General features: G+C 42.9%; 1 protein-coding gene across 1 annotated transcript in view; it reads left to right on the top strand.

The window, feature by feature from the left end:
* The window catches only part of PLXNA4 (plexin A4), a 1,016,639-nt gene that overhangs the window by 157,908 nt on the left and 839,413 nt on the right, over positions 1 to 19,318 (top strand). Inside the window, exon 4 of the mRNA XM_078677443.1 lies at positions 4,937 to 5,119. Within this exon, the coding sequence (XP_078533569.1) occupies positions 4,937 to 5,119 (183 nt within the window). The remainder of the gene's footprint in view (positions 1 to 4,936; positions 5,120 to 19,318) is intronic.

Below are 19,318 nucleotides of genomic sequence, written 5' to 3'. Positions count from 1 at the left end.
AAGTTGTATCCTTTCTGTGTATGAAAGAGATCTTTTCACACCATACTTTCAGTAAGATATCTGGAGGGTCTCCATGGAGGGGAGCCCCTCCAAAAGATTTCTGCTTCCTTCGGTGAGTTTTGGCAGGATTTCTCTTTCCACCGCATCATTGTGATAGCGGAGGGCTGGGCGGGGGTGGAAGTCCATCATTAAGTAAAGGTACTCCATGATCTAGAGTTCTATCGTGCTCCTGCGTCGATAGAAGAGTAAGGCTTGCACATAAGTCTGTCCTTCCTTGCTGTTTAACATGGCCGCTGGCAACGTGTGCCGCGTAGATGTGTTCAAGAGCTCAAGGTACAGCACACTTGCAATATTTCATATAGCAATCACTGAACACTGTGACTAATCTACACTTGTTGAGTGTTGTCAGGGCAGCAGGCTTTGTGTTCACCATTATTCAAGAAATGTGGTCATGTGTGGACAGACCACGTAGTTTCAATCATTAAACCATGCCATCAGCTTTTTGGTTCTTGTTTAGTGCCCGGTATTCCGGGACCTACCTCACTAAATTCATCGAGTAGGTAGAGTGGAAATCTGCTTTATAGATAGTACGGTAATACATTTGACAATATTTGTGACTATTTATGAATACGCTTACCTCATTAATACCTTACCCTGCATTGATATTTGTCAAATGTCTATCCATTTCCATACCACCAGGATGTGGTGACCTGTAGCATCCAACATTATCACCGGTACCTAAGGTGAGCATTGTTGCTCCAACCCCATAGCCAGAATCTCATCTCACACACTAGGTGATGCAGGAGCCAATTAGACATTCATTTGATATTTCCATATGTTGTGAGTTATGGTATACTAGCTGTACCCCCCACTGGATCTGCCAATTCAAATAACTTTTCTGAAAGGGTGTTCACCTAAAGAAGACATTAATGCATTAATAGAATGCAGCTAGGCAAGTACTGGATCAGAAGGCCATATGCTCTATGGTGAGTAGATAAGGCCTGTAGATGCCTTTCTTCACAAGATGGTGGTGTTATAAAATCAAGGGGATCTCGTATCAGGATTAAATGTCCTCGATGAAATGTGTTAGTTCGATTCCATGTGAAGGCGTGTCCTTTACACTTTTCTGCTTTTGAAAATACTTTCTTGAAACAAAAAAATCCAAAACTTGTATAGAATGAGCTATTTTGCCATTATGTCACATTAGAGTTATTGATGTCATTTATTTATTTATTTATTTATTTACGCAACTTTTATAGCGCAACAAATACCCTGAGGTGTCTCGGCGCTGTGGAGCTACTGAAATCAGTCATCCAATTACTGGTTGAACAACCATGTTTTTAAGAGCCTGCGGAAACTCATCAGGTTCGGGGCAGATTTGATGGCGAGTGGCAAAAGATTCCAAAGTTTTGGTGTGGCCACAAGAAAACGCCTATCTCCCCAGGTGGCCGTTCTTGTACGTGGCACCGAGAGGAGACTGGTGTTGGCCGATCTTAATTGCCTTCTGGGGACATAAAGCTGAAAGGCTTCAGTCAGGAACCTGGGTCCTATGCCATGTACTGCCTTATATGCAATACAGAGGGCCTTAAATTTTATGCGGCTCTCAACTCTCAGCCAGTGAAGCTAACGGATGCCAAGAGTGGTGGATTTGCGGCGGGGAATATTTAGGAGGATCCTGGCAGCCGCATTCTGGATGGATTGCAGCTTGGTTATGACACGCTTCTGGGTGTGAAGAAAGAGAGCGTTCCCATAATCTATTTTTGAGAAGACTAAGGTAGAGACCAGAGTCCTCCCAGCTAGAGGAGGGAGATAAGGCAGTAGTTTCTTTATTTTTTTCAAAATAAAGAATGATGACGAGACAACCTTGTTGGTGTGAAGGTCAAAAGCCAACTTGCTATCATTGGTAGGCACGGTCAAATCATCTGTGTTTCTAGAAAATGACTGACTAATGTGTCTGAAGAATAGAATACCCATGAACGTTGATCCCACCCAATGACGTCTATTTTCAGAAACTGTCCTTGATTTCTCTGGTGTTCAAGGATCCCTTATGTTATGCTGTTACATACATGTGTTCACTTTAAAACTCAGATGCTATATACAGCAGCAACTGGTACAGAATGGGGTAGCAGAGCTGGGGGGGTTTGGACAGAGAGGAAATAAAAATTAAAAAATTCCGCTTGCCTTCTCTGCAGGGTTGCTGTCTCTCCCCCAGAAGCAGGAAGCACACAGGTCCCCCTACGCCAATGACGGTGCTGACAGCAGCGTTGTGATAGGTCTGAGCGCCATGGTTCGGCACTCAGACAGGCAGTGGGAGCCTGTTCATGTTCTCCACCCAGGCTGTGCATTGCAGCTTGGTGGAGAACATGCTAAATGCGCATGACTGTTTGGCAGGCCCAACACGGCCGGCCAAACCATCATGCACACTTAAGTGCATGAACCACTCCTCCCCCCACTGGCTGTGAGACAGCCCAGCCCTGCCCCGTAAAACTGCCTCAGTAAAGAAAAATAAAATAATAATAACAGCAGGTTATTATCCTTTTATTTTTGCTTTTTTCCACTGCTGAAAAGCAGTGGGGCTAAGCTCCTCCACCTTAGCGTAGGAGCTGCCACTGGATAAATAAGACATATATTATCCATGTCTGCTCAGCAAGGGCTTGGTCAGAAAGAAGACATTTTACAGTTCTACCTCCTCCTGTTAAATATTTAATGATCTTGGTTTAAGATGTAGATTTTGATGGAAAATAAATAATAATAATAATAATAATAATCAAGATCTATTTTCACTTTGTTGCTCTACCACCTGGCAGTGGCGGTTGATGACTAAAAAAAATACATTAAAAGAAACATGCATCCATACATGATACCAATACATAAAAAATTACAAGAAAGAAAAATAAAAGTTTCACTCACCTTCTCCTGCAGCTCGACCTTGATGCTCTCCAGTCCCTCGCTCCAGTCTCATCAGAGCATGGGGTGACGTCAGACAGCTAACTACCTTATCCAATCCTACACTGCTCTCATGTTGCAAGAGTGAAGCATCTGGATCAACTGGAACAGGCTGCCTTAGCACTCCAAAAGGCACTGGAGGCCTGAGCCTGCTCTCCAACCCAGCTGTCTAAGACAGGTGGGTTGGAGAGTTTGAATTGCGCATGTCTGTTTGGCCGTAGCAAGGTAGCCGACCAATCCTAAATGCACAATTCACACTGCAGGGGCCTCTCCTCATTGCTGTCAATCACTTGGCAGCAATGACGTACTGGCCCCGCCCCCATGCTATGTGCAGCAGACAGTTAAAAATAAAATGGTAATAAAATCATTTATTACCAATTTATTTTCCACTCTTTCTGCAGGAGTGTGGGTGGCTTCGCTCCTCCGGTCCTATGGAGAAACTGCTGCTGCCACCTAGTGTGCAGCAGGCCAATAAAAATGCATGATTCGGGTGAATGCCTGGCTCCGTAATATTTATGAAGAGTTGATGGTCACTTTTGTGATGTCCATTTGACCCCTCACAATACACAGGACACAAAGGAAACATGGAACTTGTACATTGTGCGTGTACTATTAAAACCTGCCAACCACAATTTCTACATGAATCGTTCTCTATCCTGGTCCCGTGTTGAGTTGTCCTGGTTGTTGACCTGAGTGAAGATCTACAAAAGCAACATACATTCTATTTTTGGGGAAATTAATTAAACTCAACCCATTGCAAAATCGATTGGGAAGAATTATTTACCCAGCAGAAATCCTTCACATGGGGCAGGTCCTTTATGGATTTAGGGTACAACCACTGGTTCTACAGTAGTGAGGATGGAAATGTTTGGATTGTGCCTCGTATTTATGTGCACTCTGTTTTCGTTTTCAATGATGAGAAACTATAGTTAGTTCTCTGAAATAGTTGCCTGTCTGTCCTATGGAAGGCCATTCAACACTTTAATGGATATTAGAAAGCACTCAAGATATTATTAACCTTTCTTCATTATGCAGCCTACACTAAATACATATCTACGTATGTCTATATCAAAACAGGAGCAACGGATGCGAGTTGTCCGATTGGCCTTGCAATGAATTTCCAAGACCACCTACATACTGCGACAAGCGCTGTCCGATATGTGCTTCCGTCTTGAGGCTTTAGCTTCCAAAGACAATTGCTCCAAATTGTAGACTCTGGGTATCTTTGATAGCAGCTACTTCTTGTTTTGGAGAACTCATGTGGTTCACAAAGTATCACGGAGAGAGATATCTGAAATATTAGACCAAATTGAGAGAAAATAGCAAAAGCAAGCATTTCAAGATAGAAGGAGGGATATATAAATGCAGAGATCCAAAAATCAGGAAGCGTTCTAAATGCAAATTAGAGGTGAGAAGACGGAGAGTAACCTGGACACACATATACATTTTACAAGCTGTCAACAACTGAGGGAATTGAAGAAGAAAGAAAAAAAATCAATGGTTTGAAGCACATGCTTTTGAAGTTGTAGATAATTCTATAAACGCACTGTGTAACCCCAGCTGCAGCCATTCCTATTAATGATACCCTTGTATGTCCCTGTCTGATCAGTTATGGACTAACATCCGACTGTCATCTGATGGGTAACTGACAGTCGACTGTTGCATGATGGATTTCTGGCTGCTATCCAACTGTTGTTTAGAAACTTAAGCTGGTATTACTTTAGTCTCATCTAGTCTGACCTTCCTTATGACTTTTATAGAAAATTTTGAAATATTTATATGGTGGATCTGTAAGCCCTGCTTTAATTTTCATGCACATTTTATTGTACTCACAGTCTTTAAATCACACTTTGTGATATAATTGGAATCCAGGGACTGCCCTCTGTTTTGTTGTTATCTTTTGCATGACTGAAAGATGTTTGCGCAGTTCATGCCTTCTCCATGGGCACGTTTTCTCCTCTCACTTAGCTTTCCTACTTCTTCTCTGCAGCTTCTCACTATTGATGACAACTTCTGCGGCCTGGACATGAATGCTCCGCTGGGAGTCTCTAAGATGGTACGAGGCTTTCCTGTCTTTACAGAAGACCGGGACAGGATGACGTCAGTGATTGCCTATGTCTACAAGGACCATTCACTGGCATTTGTGGGGACCAAGAGCGGGAAGCTGAAGAAGGTAGGAGGTTGTGTATGCTATGCATCCATTACTGCTTAGCGCATGGGAGCGGCTTCAGCTAGTGTGGTACCCCTGCATAATGTTGAACTTCTTGGAGAGCATAGTTTGTCTGCAATGCCTGAATGTCAACGGATGCAAACCGCGATGATTGGTTGAACTAGATTGGCAGGAAGCTTACACCCAGGCGGCTGCTCCTTGTTGTGCTGTAGGCACATTTCTTTGTGTTCTTAAATTACTCACAAGTTATATCATTTGAAGGTAATTAAAGTATTGTTCAGTGGAGTGGGTGGTTACAAACATGCTGAAGGAAACGGAAATTACATTGAAGCATTTTAAGCCAGTTCCTCGTGGACTTAAGGCCGCTAGTATTTCTAAGGTATATATAGGAGGGCCATTTCAATGTGTTCCAGAGCATATGTTTGAACAATTAACCCAATACATGTGACCTGCGTCTATGGTGTCCTGGTAAACTTTCAGTGTACGAGAAAAACAATGTTGTGTGTTTAGCTCATCTTCCAAGGCTTGATGACCTTGAAAGGTTGTAGAATGTTGAAATGTTGGACAAAACAGAATCCTGGTGTATTGCTACAACTGTTCCGGTGGTGATTTCTGGTGTGTTGTGCTGTTTGATAGTTTGACTCGGAAGTCTCTGTTGCCAAGTGAGGCGGGGTAACCTCACTTTCACAGTTTCATAAACACAATTTATCGGATGCAGAGTTACCTAGTAACAATAGCTTTCTATTAATATTCAGCACCCACTGAGAGCTTACATGGTGTTAGTGAATGTTCTCTTCTCTCTCCTGTTTTGAATATAATAGAAGTAGTTTGTTTGAAATGCGTGAAAGACACATATTAGATTGACAAAGCAAGCCTGTAATTGATCTGACCAATTCATTTTATGAATGTTTGGGTTAATACATTTTCCTACGAGTGCATTTGTCGTTTTTCTTTTTTGGAGGTTTCATGCATTTTTAAAAAAAATATTCTTTTCCAAATTTTGATTTCTGTGTTTGGGACTATAGGGTGAAATGCAATTGGCATTGGAGGTAAAGCTACAGCCACGCTCTTATTTGTGGTTATCGATTTCCTGTCAGAGTTAAAAACTGTTAATTAACATAATGCTGAGTTGGGAGCTAGCATACATTTTGAGGTATGAGTTGACGAAACTTCATTGTTTATTAAATGGTTGAAATGTATATGTAACAATAATTGTAAAGCGTAAATCGGTTACATATGTGCGTGTGGATCACAGTAGATTTTCCTTCTCTTTTTAATGTCCAAGATTAAAGAGATGAGAATGGATTTATCCAATTTTGCAGAGCTATTGAGTAGTCACTGCTGTCATTTGAAATATTTTAACCAGAACTTCTTTGCAAAGAAATGACCATTACATCATCGTCTGTCTTCCTCAACACAACTCTTAGACAAAGAAGCCAGAGTTCTGATGAGGAAAACGTAGGCTTGGGGAAGTGAAGATGGCAGTGGGTGACCGGGGTCTTCTGCAGTGGCCAGGCTCTGAGAGTAATGAATCTCAGATTGGGGTTATGATGGCGAAGCCATTTCAATGTTTGATAAGTAAACCCATGAAAGCAAATGCCACCTGTACAGCAGAACACAGAACAAAACTGTTCACAAGAGCATTCCCCCAGCTAATCTTTTCACAAATTTTTCACCACAGATCTGGGTTACCCTTTTAGGAGTGAATATAGACATTTTGTATGAGGAGCTCCAACCTCTCTGCCCCTCAGAACAATTCATGACTTAAACACTTCTCTCATTGTGCCGTAGCCTTTCACGACGAAAGAAGGCATCTGTCAATGATAACTAGGGGTGGGCGGACATCTCCGCTCCGCCCACGGAATGTGCGGAGATTTGCCCTTCCGCCCTTGCTCAAAGAAGGCGGAAATTTGCGGCAAATCTCCGCACATTCGGGGGGCGGAACGGAAGTTGGCCGCCTGCCCGCCGGCCTCCCTCCCGCTTCCCTCCCGCTTCCCACCCGCCTCCCGCCCACCTTATTAAATTATATTTAAAGGCTAAAATGAAACTTAAATAAAACTTACCTTATTGCGCCGCAAACTTCCCCATCGCTGCTTCATCTTGGAAACTGCGCATGTGCGGGAGCCTGCGCATGCGCAGTCCTGGCAAGAAATTTACGCAGGCTCCCGCGCATGCGCAGTTATCAAAACTGTAGCAGTCTTACTTTGCAAATGACCGTATCTCCCTGTGTCTCAGTTTCATCGTCTGGGAAAAACTGCAATATTTCGAAGATGGCGGGTACGGTGCAGTGATTGTACTGACATAGGTTTGAGAGACATCTTCTGTCCCCTTTCTTTTTTTATGGTCAGTCTCCTGGTTCTTGCTACTTATTAGACTAGCCTTGGAACCCCCTGAAACAGTCCACTAGCCTGAAGTTAAAAAGTGTAAATTTACAGGCACTCGTATATATTGAATAAATATTTATGGTCAACACAAACTTTTTGTTCAACGGCGTTCTGGAAGCACACCCCGCTTTACAGAGCACGGGATCTTGTTTTCATACAGTAAGTGTGTTTAGGGCTGCCTGCCTTCCTAAGTTAAAAGTTTAACTTGAGAAACCCCGGCTGAGATCACACACACAAGACATTATTTTTTATGTATAATTGGATGAACCCGAGAGAGGGTGAAGAAAATAATAATGCTCCATCCAGTACAAGTCTCCCCTCCCTCCGTTTGATGAACGTGACAGTCTAGCAGAGCGCTAATGAAGGAGCCTCGTTTTTTTTGCCTTAACATCCTGGCGGGTTCTTGTTAATTGCAGAAAAATGCAGTGATCCCCTGATATTTACTCTATATGCATGGCTTGGTTTGTGAGTCTGGGAGAAATTAGACATTCTGTAGAGGTTTGATGTTCCCGAAAGACATCTAAGTACCTGACAGTTTTGTGTATGTCAAGTGTGATGAGGACTGTTTTTTTTTAATTCCTGTCAAGTGACATGTCTATATCTCTACTTTAAGAAAAGGCATTAGCAAGGATGTTTCTGGACACCACTGAGGCACGGTTGTCCTCGGAGCTTCTGTAATTACCCAGCAAAGTTGCATCTCTACTTTCAGGTTCTGCCTCAGATGTGTTGATGTTAATTTCTACTCCAGTTACAATCTTTGACCTTTGTTAAGTTAAAATCATCTTTAACTCATTGATCTCACACGCAGAAAAAGGCCAAGAGGGGAAAGCTTACCTTTCATATAACTGATATGAACAAGAATGATAGAAAAACATTTTATATATTTTTTTTAAAGGAAAACATTTTTTTATGTATATAAAAAATATAAATAAAATGTATTTTTGAATAATTTGCGCTGTATGACATATGTGCTGGGGATCTGACTTACATTTGAGCCCTTAAGAGGCCGCTCATAAAGAGATATACGTCTGACAAGAGTTCTTCTTTATAGTAATTGTCTTTCCCCCTTACTCTTGGACCTAGAAATAGATATAGGGGGTACCTATTCTCCTTGATCATACCTTTCATATCTAACCAATATGTGATAGTTGGCCTTTAAGCACCAATTGGTGTGTCCTGTATGTATTACAGCACTTTGTTGAAGGTGCTCGGTGTAGGGTCCAACACACTGTTGACAATTATTAATGAGTCTTGAAATCTTTCTTTCTTTAGGATAGATCACAAAGTGTGGCTGTTTCTTGACTACACCATCAGAGCTTCTCCTATTTGTTGACGAGAGCAGACATCAACTCCTTCATTTGTTTTCTAATGCAATATCAAATGGTCTCTGTATTGCCTTGCTAAGTATCAGTGCAGACTTCCATTTCTCTTCTTACATCAGATTTTTGTTCTCTAATTTCTCTTAGTGAACAGAAGGCGTGTAGTTCATTTCGGTTCTTAAACTAGAGTGAAGGACCTCCATTTTAGTTTTAGCACAATATTGGAGGTTATCTGTTTCCTTTCTACTGTCGAAGCAGCGGCCAACCATTTATCCTTCTAATAACCAATTAGAAGTTCTCCATATATGTTCTTATGTCAGATTAGAGGTCCTTCATTTCTGTTCACAAGTCAGATTGGAAATATTAAATTCATAACTTAATCCAGAATGGAGGACCCCAGGGTATGCTTTATCATCAGAATTGAGGATGCCCGTTTCACTTTCAACACCCAATTGAAGTTTTCCATTTCTCGTCTGACACCAGATGTGTTGTCTTCTATTTCTGTTCTTAGACCAGGGAGTGGGTCCTCCATTTCTGTTATAACTCCTGATTGGAAGTGTTCAAAGTCTGTTCTGACTCCCAACTTGTGCATCTGTATTTTTGGTCTAATAGCACATTTAAAGTCCTATGAATTAGATCTCCTAACAGGTCATCTGTTCTGCTTTTACTTGTGGTCAAACGTTCCCTTTTCCTCTTCTACATCCAGAATGGAGGCACTTCATTATTTTCTTGCACCAGATTAGTGGTAATAGATTGCAATTCTTTCGCCATTTTAGAGGTCTTTCTTCTTCTTCTTACACCTTTGAAATCAGATTGGTTGGTCTTCTTTTTCCCAAAATCAGATTGGCAGTCCTTAATTTCTCTCCTTAAAAGCATTTAGAAGCCCTCCATTTCTCTTTTTCAACAAGGTTAGAGGCCCTCTATTTTATTTTTCATCTAACCTGAATTGGGGGACATCCATTTGCCTTCTTATTCTAGATTATAGACCCTTCATGTATTTTCTTAAACCAGATTGCTACCACCCATATTTATTCTGACACCAGATCAATTGAGCTTTTCTAAACCACACTAAAAGCCTCTCACAACTGTCCTGAAATGAGAGAGGCGGTCTTCCATTTTCTTATAACCAAATTAACGATCATGTTGTTTTCTAATACTGGTTTTGAGAACATTAATATTTCCATAAACGCAATGTAATGTCATTTTGTATCACATTGTGTCACATTTTGCATGAATTTGTAGTGCTGTGTGATTGTCCTGCTTCTGTCGCAGACAAGATAGGCATGAAATGAATTCGCATTTTAAATTGTATGCGGTGTTCTAATCGAAATAATGGCGAATCCTAGTGTCTGGTCATCTGTTGAGTAGTTTTTGCTTTTGGTAATGGAAATTCCTTGCAATTCTTGCTTGTTCTTGTGTACCCGAAGATACACCCTGTTGTGCCTCCCATAGTTCCTTCAGTGGAAATATTTCACTCGCAGAGCATGATAGAAATTCTGTCCACCTAACTACAAGTGCATTATATCCTATTGCACTTGCAAAATGCGGGATAGAATATTTGTGATAGAGAAACCCATCAGCCAAACTCTAAATCATGCTGTTAGTCTCCAGCACTGTGGAAGAGATTGGGAAGCGGGAGCGAATATTTAAAATGATTTCTGAAAGCCCAACAACATCTGCTGTCATCATGGAAATCAAATGAGACACTCCCACTCACTGCTAGGAGGTTACATTTTGCATGGACAGTAACATTTTATAGTCTTCACACCAGGTGCTATATTTGTGAGCAGTGCCCATCACATGATCCCAGCCCTTCCCACATTGTGGTTCTTGTAATCCAGCCTCAGCCTGACCCTTGTTCATGAATTTAATTGAAAGTGTCTTTAACAAATTAAGTTATAGGTACTGATGCATAAGGAATGCTTGTTAGGGGCTGACACTGGAATTAGACACAAACGCACTCACACCTGACACATTTTGTGCTCTTAGATACACGTCAGTTGGTCAACTGGTATGTTGTAAGTTGTATGTCATAGGTTGTATGTTGCATTAGACTGGACACATTTACCTTTACTACTAGTATTAGTAGCAGCTTACATTTCTCTTGGCATTGCCTCCTACATAACAGTTTGCAACTAATGTTGGGAACCTTTGAAGGATGAAAGTCGAACTCAGCCTTACTGGATTAGGAACCTCCCATTTGGAAGTCTCACACAAGCATGTGCAGCAAATGCACAACATACTGAGACATATTTTGCATGAAAAATGTTGCAAATGTAACTGCTTCACTCTATCTTCAGTGTATGTAATGAAGAAAGTCCTCTTTAATTGTGCCATTGAAAGAGGGGCTATCCCGGGTTTACAGATTTGATGCAGTTGTGAGTTTGCAATATGATCCGAGCAAATACTGTAGCATACTGTCGGGATTATAGTGCATTGCGTGGCACTGCTGCACCTTCATAGTGCAAGCCATGGTTGTAAATGTGGAAGAAGAGTCACTCAATGTAGGTGCAAGTTTACCCCATTAGACTGAATTACTAATTTGGCGTCTGGAGGAAAACTCTTTGAAAGAGGAGAGGTTTTATGGTATTGCTCAGCCGACGCTGCCATTTATTCTCCTTGAGGTCCACTGGGAGGGGGTTCCAGAGGATAGGAGCTGGAGTTGAAATGGACTGGCCTCCCACCTTCGTGCTTTTTAAATAGTGTTCAATTAGTATTGACTGTGCTATTATTTAGTACTTGATATGCTAATCTTCAAAGTTAATGCAAGCAAAGGAAATGGCCTGGCTGAGAATCAAGTAATCGTTCAATACAATAGATGAGTGATGCATTTTTTTGTGTTTTGTTTGTGAGCGGCGTCCAGGCAATGGACCGGCTCCGCTCGCTGGGCGACAACGGATACCTCGGATGACAGGGATACGGATGCTGCCGTGTCGCACTCAGTAGCAACATATCACTTACATCATGCCACAAATCCCGGATCGCATTAAGGGCAGCGTGCACTTAGATCCCATGGATGGAATTGATTCAGGGGGACCATCTGTCCCGTGTCTTAATGGAGGCGCCATGATTGAATAAGTAGATCATTTGTCTCTGCTGTCCGTGCGCCACAAATGTCACCAACCCTACTGCGGATGGTGCAGGCATTTTACGTCACAACGCTGCTACCTTGGAGGAAATTCAAGCGGTGGAGTAAAACATGGTATTTACTTCATCCAGGTTATGCAAAGGGGCATTTGGATAAGTCCAGATCTGCAGTGATGAAAATTGCAGTTGCCTCTCATAACGAGTTAGTGCTGTCTTTGTGCATTGCCTCTAGTAGGTGGTGTGCTTATTTTCATAAATGGCTCGCCAGACTCCGATGAGGTATGAATTCAAGGCCTGAGTATATTGAGTTTTCTTAAGTCAGAATGTCTAGAAAGCCGCTCCTTATTTATCTTTAGTACTAATTTGGATGTTTAAATAAGCAGCAGATTTCCCCTGTTTTTCTTCCACTGGGCACACACAGACCGATGAGGAAAAGCTATAAACCACAACTGGGTCTAGTAGAATCGATTTCCAACTTGTTAATTACACCCCTTAGTAGGGATGATAGGTTGGTGGGTTCATGCGCCTACCGCTGATACCTGTTTGTAGCCTGCGAGTTTCAGGTTCGTATCTGCTTTTCATGCTGTAAACTAGAGGCCGTAGACATCATTGGGTCTGGTAACAGTAATTTACCTAAGTGCCTAGACAATGAACTTTTCAGCGTTATGCAGCGCCATCAAGAAATAAGAATTCTGTGCATGATAATCTTTGTTAATGTCTCCTGTAAGCAGCACTAGAATTATGTACCCTTTACAGTGGTGCTACTGCACAGCGTGCCCCAGAACAGCAAGGGATGGCGGGAACGGCTTCAACTAGAGCAGCAGGACACTTCCAGCCTGGAAAAAGAGGGGCCACCCATACAGCAATCGCGGTTTCCCCGCAGTCCTCGCCTGCTCTCTGATTGGATTGCTCTTCTTCCCATTACTATCCTTCGAGGAATTAGCGTCATCTCGCGTCGTCAGCTCAGGCCTCATTCTGCCACTCCTTATTGCGGATGATGACAAAGCGAAGCGATTTAACTGTCAAAGGCTGGGCCTAATGCCCAGATGGACGGCCGGAGAGGCCCGGAGCACGTGCGAAAGTAATGCCTCTTCCAGGAGCTCTCTAAGTGCTTCTTGTGACTGTCTTCGCCAACGAGGTCCATTGCCGCCTGACCCTTCCGACGGGGAGTGGTATGAGTGCGATGGTTTCATTAATTCTCTTGTAATTTAATCCATTTCTGGGAATATAAATGAAGGAGCGACTTCAAAGGCTGACCGCTTTAGGAGAACCTAACCTCACCTCATCCTTTAATTAAGATCTCACCAAAGCTCTTCTGCATCCAGGATTCAACTCTGTGCTCATCAAAATGTGTTTTCATCGTCACCAGTTGGCTCACCCAGGCTGCGGCTGGGTGTCTGGGACTCCTAGGGATAATCCTGCTGACCATGAAGGAAAATCAGGAGCATTTCCGATAAGTAGGTGCTTCTGGAAAGAGGCAGTGGGTTTGAAGTAGAGAAATGTCACGTGTTGGTTCGACTGATGCTTCTCCAGTTCTGCTAGCCATTCAAAGCCCTGCATCCTTTGGGGATGTATTGGTTCCCTTGGCAGCCAGGCAGCTTCTGCTACAGTGTGGCCAACTGGGAAATAATTCCCAGTATTCCTACTTAGTTGCCGCTCTCTGGGTGTTCAGAGAAAGGTTGGAGTAACAGATCTTGTTCAACCAACTTTACTTTCTTGGGAATCTAGGACCTCATGAACGGTACTATATGTATTCTGCAAGAAGGAACCAGTTTGTAAGGATAACATGGTGATGAACAGAGTATGCTGTGGCATAGGCCCTGCGTCTCAACGCTGCCTTACCAGAGATCCTCATCCTAGCACTCAAAGTTGCGACATTAGGTAAGAGCCCTCTGCCATTGTGGTCCTGGGCAACAAAATGTTTAGTCACCGGTACACTTGACTAGATTCACTGAATGGCCTAGAGGTAAAGCACTCTGCTAGAACGTATACCATCATGAAGGCACACATGCCCCCTTTGAGCTCTGTTAGTGATCTAGAACATCCTTTGAAACTGCTGTCACACATGGATTTGTCACGAGCGAGGGGCCAGAGTTATCAGGACCTTCTATGTACTCTATCTGCGGGCATGGTTTACATTTACAACAATTGCTGCCTACATCTGTGGACAGATCTGTTTGTGGCGTTCCAGCTTTGTGACTTTCCCGTCTAATGATGAATTGCTGTGCTGAAAATTGAATCAGAGATGGGATTGTGTTTCATTGCTTCAGGTTATCTTCATTGGCATTCAAGCTGGTTAGGTTCCAAACGGTTTGGATCTTTTGTAAACAGCAGTCGTTCCAACAAAGTTTTAAGATGATCTTTCTCTAGATCCTCATCTCAGTTGTTAGTGGCCCATTTTGCAATGCAGTAGTATTGCTTGATGTGCTATACTTTGTCTCTGCTTAACTTTCCAGGCAGAATCAATGCACTCTATACAAGATGCCTCCCTGACATGATGATACAAATTATTTGTCACTGGGCCTTCCTAACACCCAGATCTTCATGTGCCCGATGGTTCACTATGTTGTGGACTGCATCAGGAGCTCGCTTTCAATAACAAACCTATGAGTCTATGCAACTGGTTTGCAAAGTTGTACAAAATGATCTAAAGCAGGAAGCATCTTGTCCATTGTGGAATAAACACCAGAGTTATCTACATAGTCCCAGATCTGCTCTTGGATTCCTCAAGTATGGGATCAAACCCAAATCCTGATTCTGGGGCAAACTCCAGTGTGTGCTTCAAACAAGATTATAACTTGGGCACAACCAAAAAGAAGTTTGGATGCACAATCAATGCCAGGGAAAACCTGCCACTGATTAAGCAGTCACACACTATACATTCCAAGTTTGCAGACCTAGAGAGGGGGATAGCACTTCATATTTTTAACTGATCCCCCCATTCTGAGGTGCAGTAACTTCATGCGCCCTAAATACCACACCAGTTGGTATCCACATTTACTATGTGCACAGTCTCCGCCAAGGGTTGCATGGGAGGAGAGGAATGACCCCACATGTCCCCATGCTGAGAGCATATTAATCATTTGTAGTCCAGGAACTGAAATGCTCCAGCGCCGCTCACGTTGATGGTCATAATTATAAAGGATATTGTATGCGACTTTTTCAGTCACTATGAAGTACTGATCATGTAAATGAGTCAATTGACAATAAATTCACAACAAATATGTTTTTACAGTAGACATTTCTAGACAATGACCACACCATTATCTCTATTTTGACGCATAATTACAGTTTCAGAGAAAATTGGACTGACCGTGACAGGAAAGCATGATAAAAGAGCTTGTTATCGCCTTCTCGTTGGCCTTCATTGTATAGTGGAGATGCAAGAAGAGCCTGATCAATACCATATACTTAAGTACTCTGAGTTCCCACAGTGCTCCTAGACACACAGCCACTCATTAACGTGGCACTTCTGATGCAGTGTTGACCTATGCTGCATATAGAGGTAGAAATGTCTGTCACTGAAACCATTTGGTGTCATTGCATCTATTCTATTAAATAGCTGGAGCACACAGTAGTAATAATAATAATAATACATTAATAATTTTTATGTCTTTGTGAAAACTCATACCAGGAAAAAAGTAGTTTCTCTGCTTTATCTAATTTACACATCAGCTAGTTCCATAAAAGAATACAATAGATAAGGTATTGCATACAAATCTCCATACAAAGTAATAGTAAATGATTTAAACAATTCCTTCTCAATCCAACTCCAAAAGTATTAAAGTGGAGGTTACAGGAATGAAGGCAGGAAACGGATTGCAGATATTTGCGCCTTATACTAAATACTCACACTGCGAATTGCACATTGCCCTCTAGGATTATCGACTTGGGATCAACGGCAGAGCGTAACACTCTTTGTGGTCCAGTAAAACTACAAGAGTTTTCCAAATAGTCAGGAGTTAACCCATGAAGGGATTCCAAATGATGCAAAGTACTCTCATTCGTACATGTGTCGCTGTGGATAGCCGTCTCCGACTATCTGTTTGGAGACAGGATCCCGCTTCGATAGATTATGTACAATTCCTATAGATCTATTTTGGATTGCTTGGAACATGGCTTTGATGAACCATGAAAGCATTTAGATAAATTGCCAAGAAATAACAATTGCACATATAGCAAAGATAATGGTTTTAAGATGGATTTGCTCTTGATATCACATTCCGAGTCTGGAGAGAATTTACAGGCTAATGGTTTAACATGCACGCTGCGCAACTGCTGACTCATAAGGAAGTGCAGTGCTCCTTAGTCATTCACCTGTAGACTCCACACGTGCTACCTTGAGGGGATTATCTACAACATGAAACCGGCTGGTTACTCTTTGAAGAGACTTATGAAGCCAGCATGGTGCCACATAAATTGGAAGCAGAAACGTAGGTTAGCTCAGACCCTCAACTTAATATTGTTCTACTGTCAGTTAAAAGACCAGAGGATTTATGTGTTTTTCAAAGAAATACTGAGTCCTCCTTCCATCCAGACACCTCCTGTTCCATCTTCTACTTAACTGGCCCTAGTCCCTGCTCTCTTATGTAGCACTGGATTATTCCCATAATGAAAGCATTGCCAAAGCTCGCTGCTTCCCTTGCAAGAACTTGGTTAATTCTTTAGGGCAGCTTGAGGCTTTTCCAGGAATTCATTATTGGCACCACAGTCTCATGCAAGTTGGGACTTCATAGTGTCGAACTGAGAGCATTGAACCATGGAGAAGAGAGGCCTACATGCTGTGGCCCTATTGAAATGGCCTGGATTTGGTAGACATCGACAAGACAACATTAGAGATGCAGCATGAAGCTTGCGCGTGGACTGCAGGCACAGGCAATCCAACCTACCGGACTAATGCGAGATATTTGGAAAGCCCGGTAACACTTGAAAGGAAATAAAGTCAGCCATACTTCAATGGGTCTATACCTCACATGATGCTGTCAATGTGGTGATGTCTGCAAGAGTCTGCCTTTCTTAACTGGAAATTGGGGGTACCTCAAAGCTTTACTGGAGGTGGCATTAGATGCTATGCATATGTGTTGACTCCAAACCAACACATAGGCACATGCACATACACACACACACACACACTTTCTCTCTTTCTACCTGAATGTACAAGATGGTGGCCTTGGAGTGAAGGCGTGGCACTGTGGTGAGTACACTGGAAACTGGCTAGAGAGTAGACTCTAGCACAGACAGCGCAGTACAGCTGGCTGGGACTTAGACCGTCGATCCATGCTGGCCTGCAGCTACCTTGGCTGAGAGGGTCTCACAGCACCTCAAAGACATTGATGGCTCATCTGTTGTTTAATGAAATGGCGGCCTTTTGCATCACATTATTTTAAGTGAGGGTTAGGGAGTGGCTGTGAGGTCAGATACAGTACTGCGAAGCAGCACCGCTATGGAATTTGAAGATCTGTATTTCTGCTCCTAAGCCTCAATGCCACCACCCTCTGCTGCTTGTGCTCTGGACGCCCTGTTGTGAATACTAATGTGTCGGTGAACATTGAGCACTCCTTTTTAGAATTTAAAAATGTAAGGACCAGATACCCTGCTTAGTATCGGAATTAATAAGGGCCTTATAAGTTATCAGGGTGAACCCTTTTATGAATAATACTTCTGAAATGTTTTTGCTTTAGCAATGGCTGATGTGCTAGGCAAACATCAATCAACAGGTAATTATTATTTTTTGGAATGCTTGCATAGCGCCCACTCTCCCTCCAGGCCTCATTAGAGCACAGGGTGTGAAAGGAAGAAGGAAGTTGACAGAAAACAAAAGTCAGTTGAGAGAGGTTCCGTAGCCTAGATCTGTGGTCTGCTGTGGAAAAACTCTAGTAGATTCAAGGTCAATATTAGAACAACTTTGTGTTTGTTTTCATCTGTGCATTTATAGTCGAGGGACAAAGAAGACGTGCATGACAACTGAGTCCAGTAAATTCCATATGAAACTAGATAACTGGAAATTCAGCCCGCAATTGGTCATGAGGTAAGTGCGGCGGCTTACCTGTAATCTGTGTTTGTTTTTATTCGACTCTCACCGACGCTGTTTGTAGCAATGGTTTATTTTTCCGACTCTGCGGAGAACATAAGTGAAAACGGTGTTGTAAATTGTGAGGCACGTTCATAATGAAATAAACTATGCATTGTCATCCACCTGCTCTAATTGTTAATTATAGTGTGCGGCGCGGGCTGGCACCGCGCCAGGCGCCCATGGGGGGTAAAATGATACCGCGGCCCCTGGTTGTGGCGGGCCTTCTGCGGGAGCCGTCAGGTGCCGCCTCTCCTGCCTTGTGCCGCTGCCAGCGTGTGTCTGCGCGCTGGGTTTCCTGCTGTCACAGCACATGTTGTTGTCACGCGCACACTGCAGCACTTCACTGCTGCAGACGTGCCTGTCATGTTCTTCTATGCACTCAGCATCTCACGGCTACTTTGTTGGCCGTTGTGCAAGCAAGCCAAAGGAGGCTCTCACAAACACACAACTGCGGGGTTACCAAGCAACACTATCTTCGGGCAAATTGTGCTGTGCACATCTGGATGTCTTATGCCAGCTTGACTGCTTGTGTAGCTCCTAAAATGCTTCAAGGCACTGTGCGGAACATAAGAGAAAGTAAGACGGAGTAGGTGAGAGCAAGGGCTATTCTTTACACTTGAAGTTGTCGAAAGTCACGTGGCAGTAGTTCGCCCACTCTTGGTTTTTTCCCCTTTGGGTTCTTGTTAATGTGTAATTGACTTTTCTGTGCAAAAGGCCGAGCTGCAAGACTTACAATGCAAGAGGTAGGATGTTGCCTCAAAAAAGGGCCGGCGGGCCGGGGAAGAGTTTGTCATAGGGCCCGGACCCCCCAGCATGCACCCCTGCCCGCCTGCCCGCCTGCCCTCATGATACATCCCACAATCAAATTCCATACTTCAGAGAGTGGGTGAAAAAACGGCCATGTTTAATTTTCAACATTCATAAACATGACTAAACAGTACATATTACAATTGATAAAATCAATAACGCATTTTTAATATTGACATTCAACATTTTCCTATTAGAATAATTACTATTTCCCCCAGCACTAAGGGGCCCTCTGGCTCGCATCTCCAAATCTGAGTACACACGCAAGGCACAACCCACCTGTGTCATTAAGTGGTGGGCCCCTGCCCTCTGGGCCCACTGCCCTCTGGGCCCACCCCTCGACCACCAGGCCGGGGAAGAGTTTGTCACAGTACAGCTAAACCAATAGGCAGGACCACTGGAACTATGTAGCCTGGGAGGACCAATTTATGCGGCTACGTTGACTAAATAATGCAGCAAGAAACGATGTAATATAGCACATTATGTGATATATTTCATGATTATTTTATCAGTTTTGCGCATGGTAACACTA

Source organism: Lissotriton helveticus, chromosome 1_1, assembly GCF_964261635.1.
Source record: "Lissotriton helveticus chromosome 1_1, aLisHel1.1, whole genome shotgun sequence".
NCBI lineage: Eukaryota > Metazoa > Chordata > Amphibia > Caudata > Salamandridae > Lissotriton > Lissotriton helveticus.
Note: the sequence above shows the minus strand (reverse complement) of the source record. Positions and strands in the feature narration are given on the sequence as shown.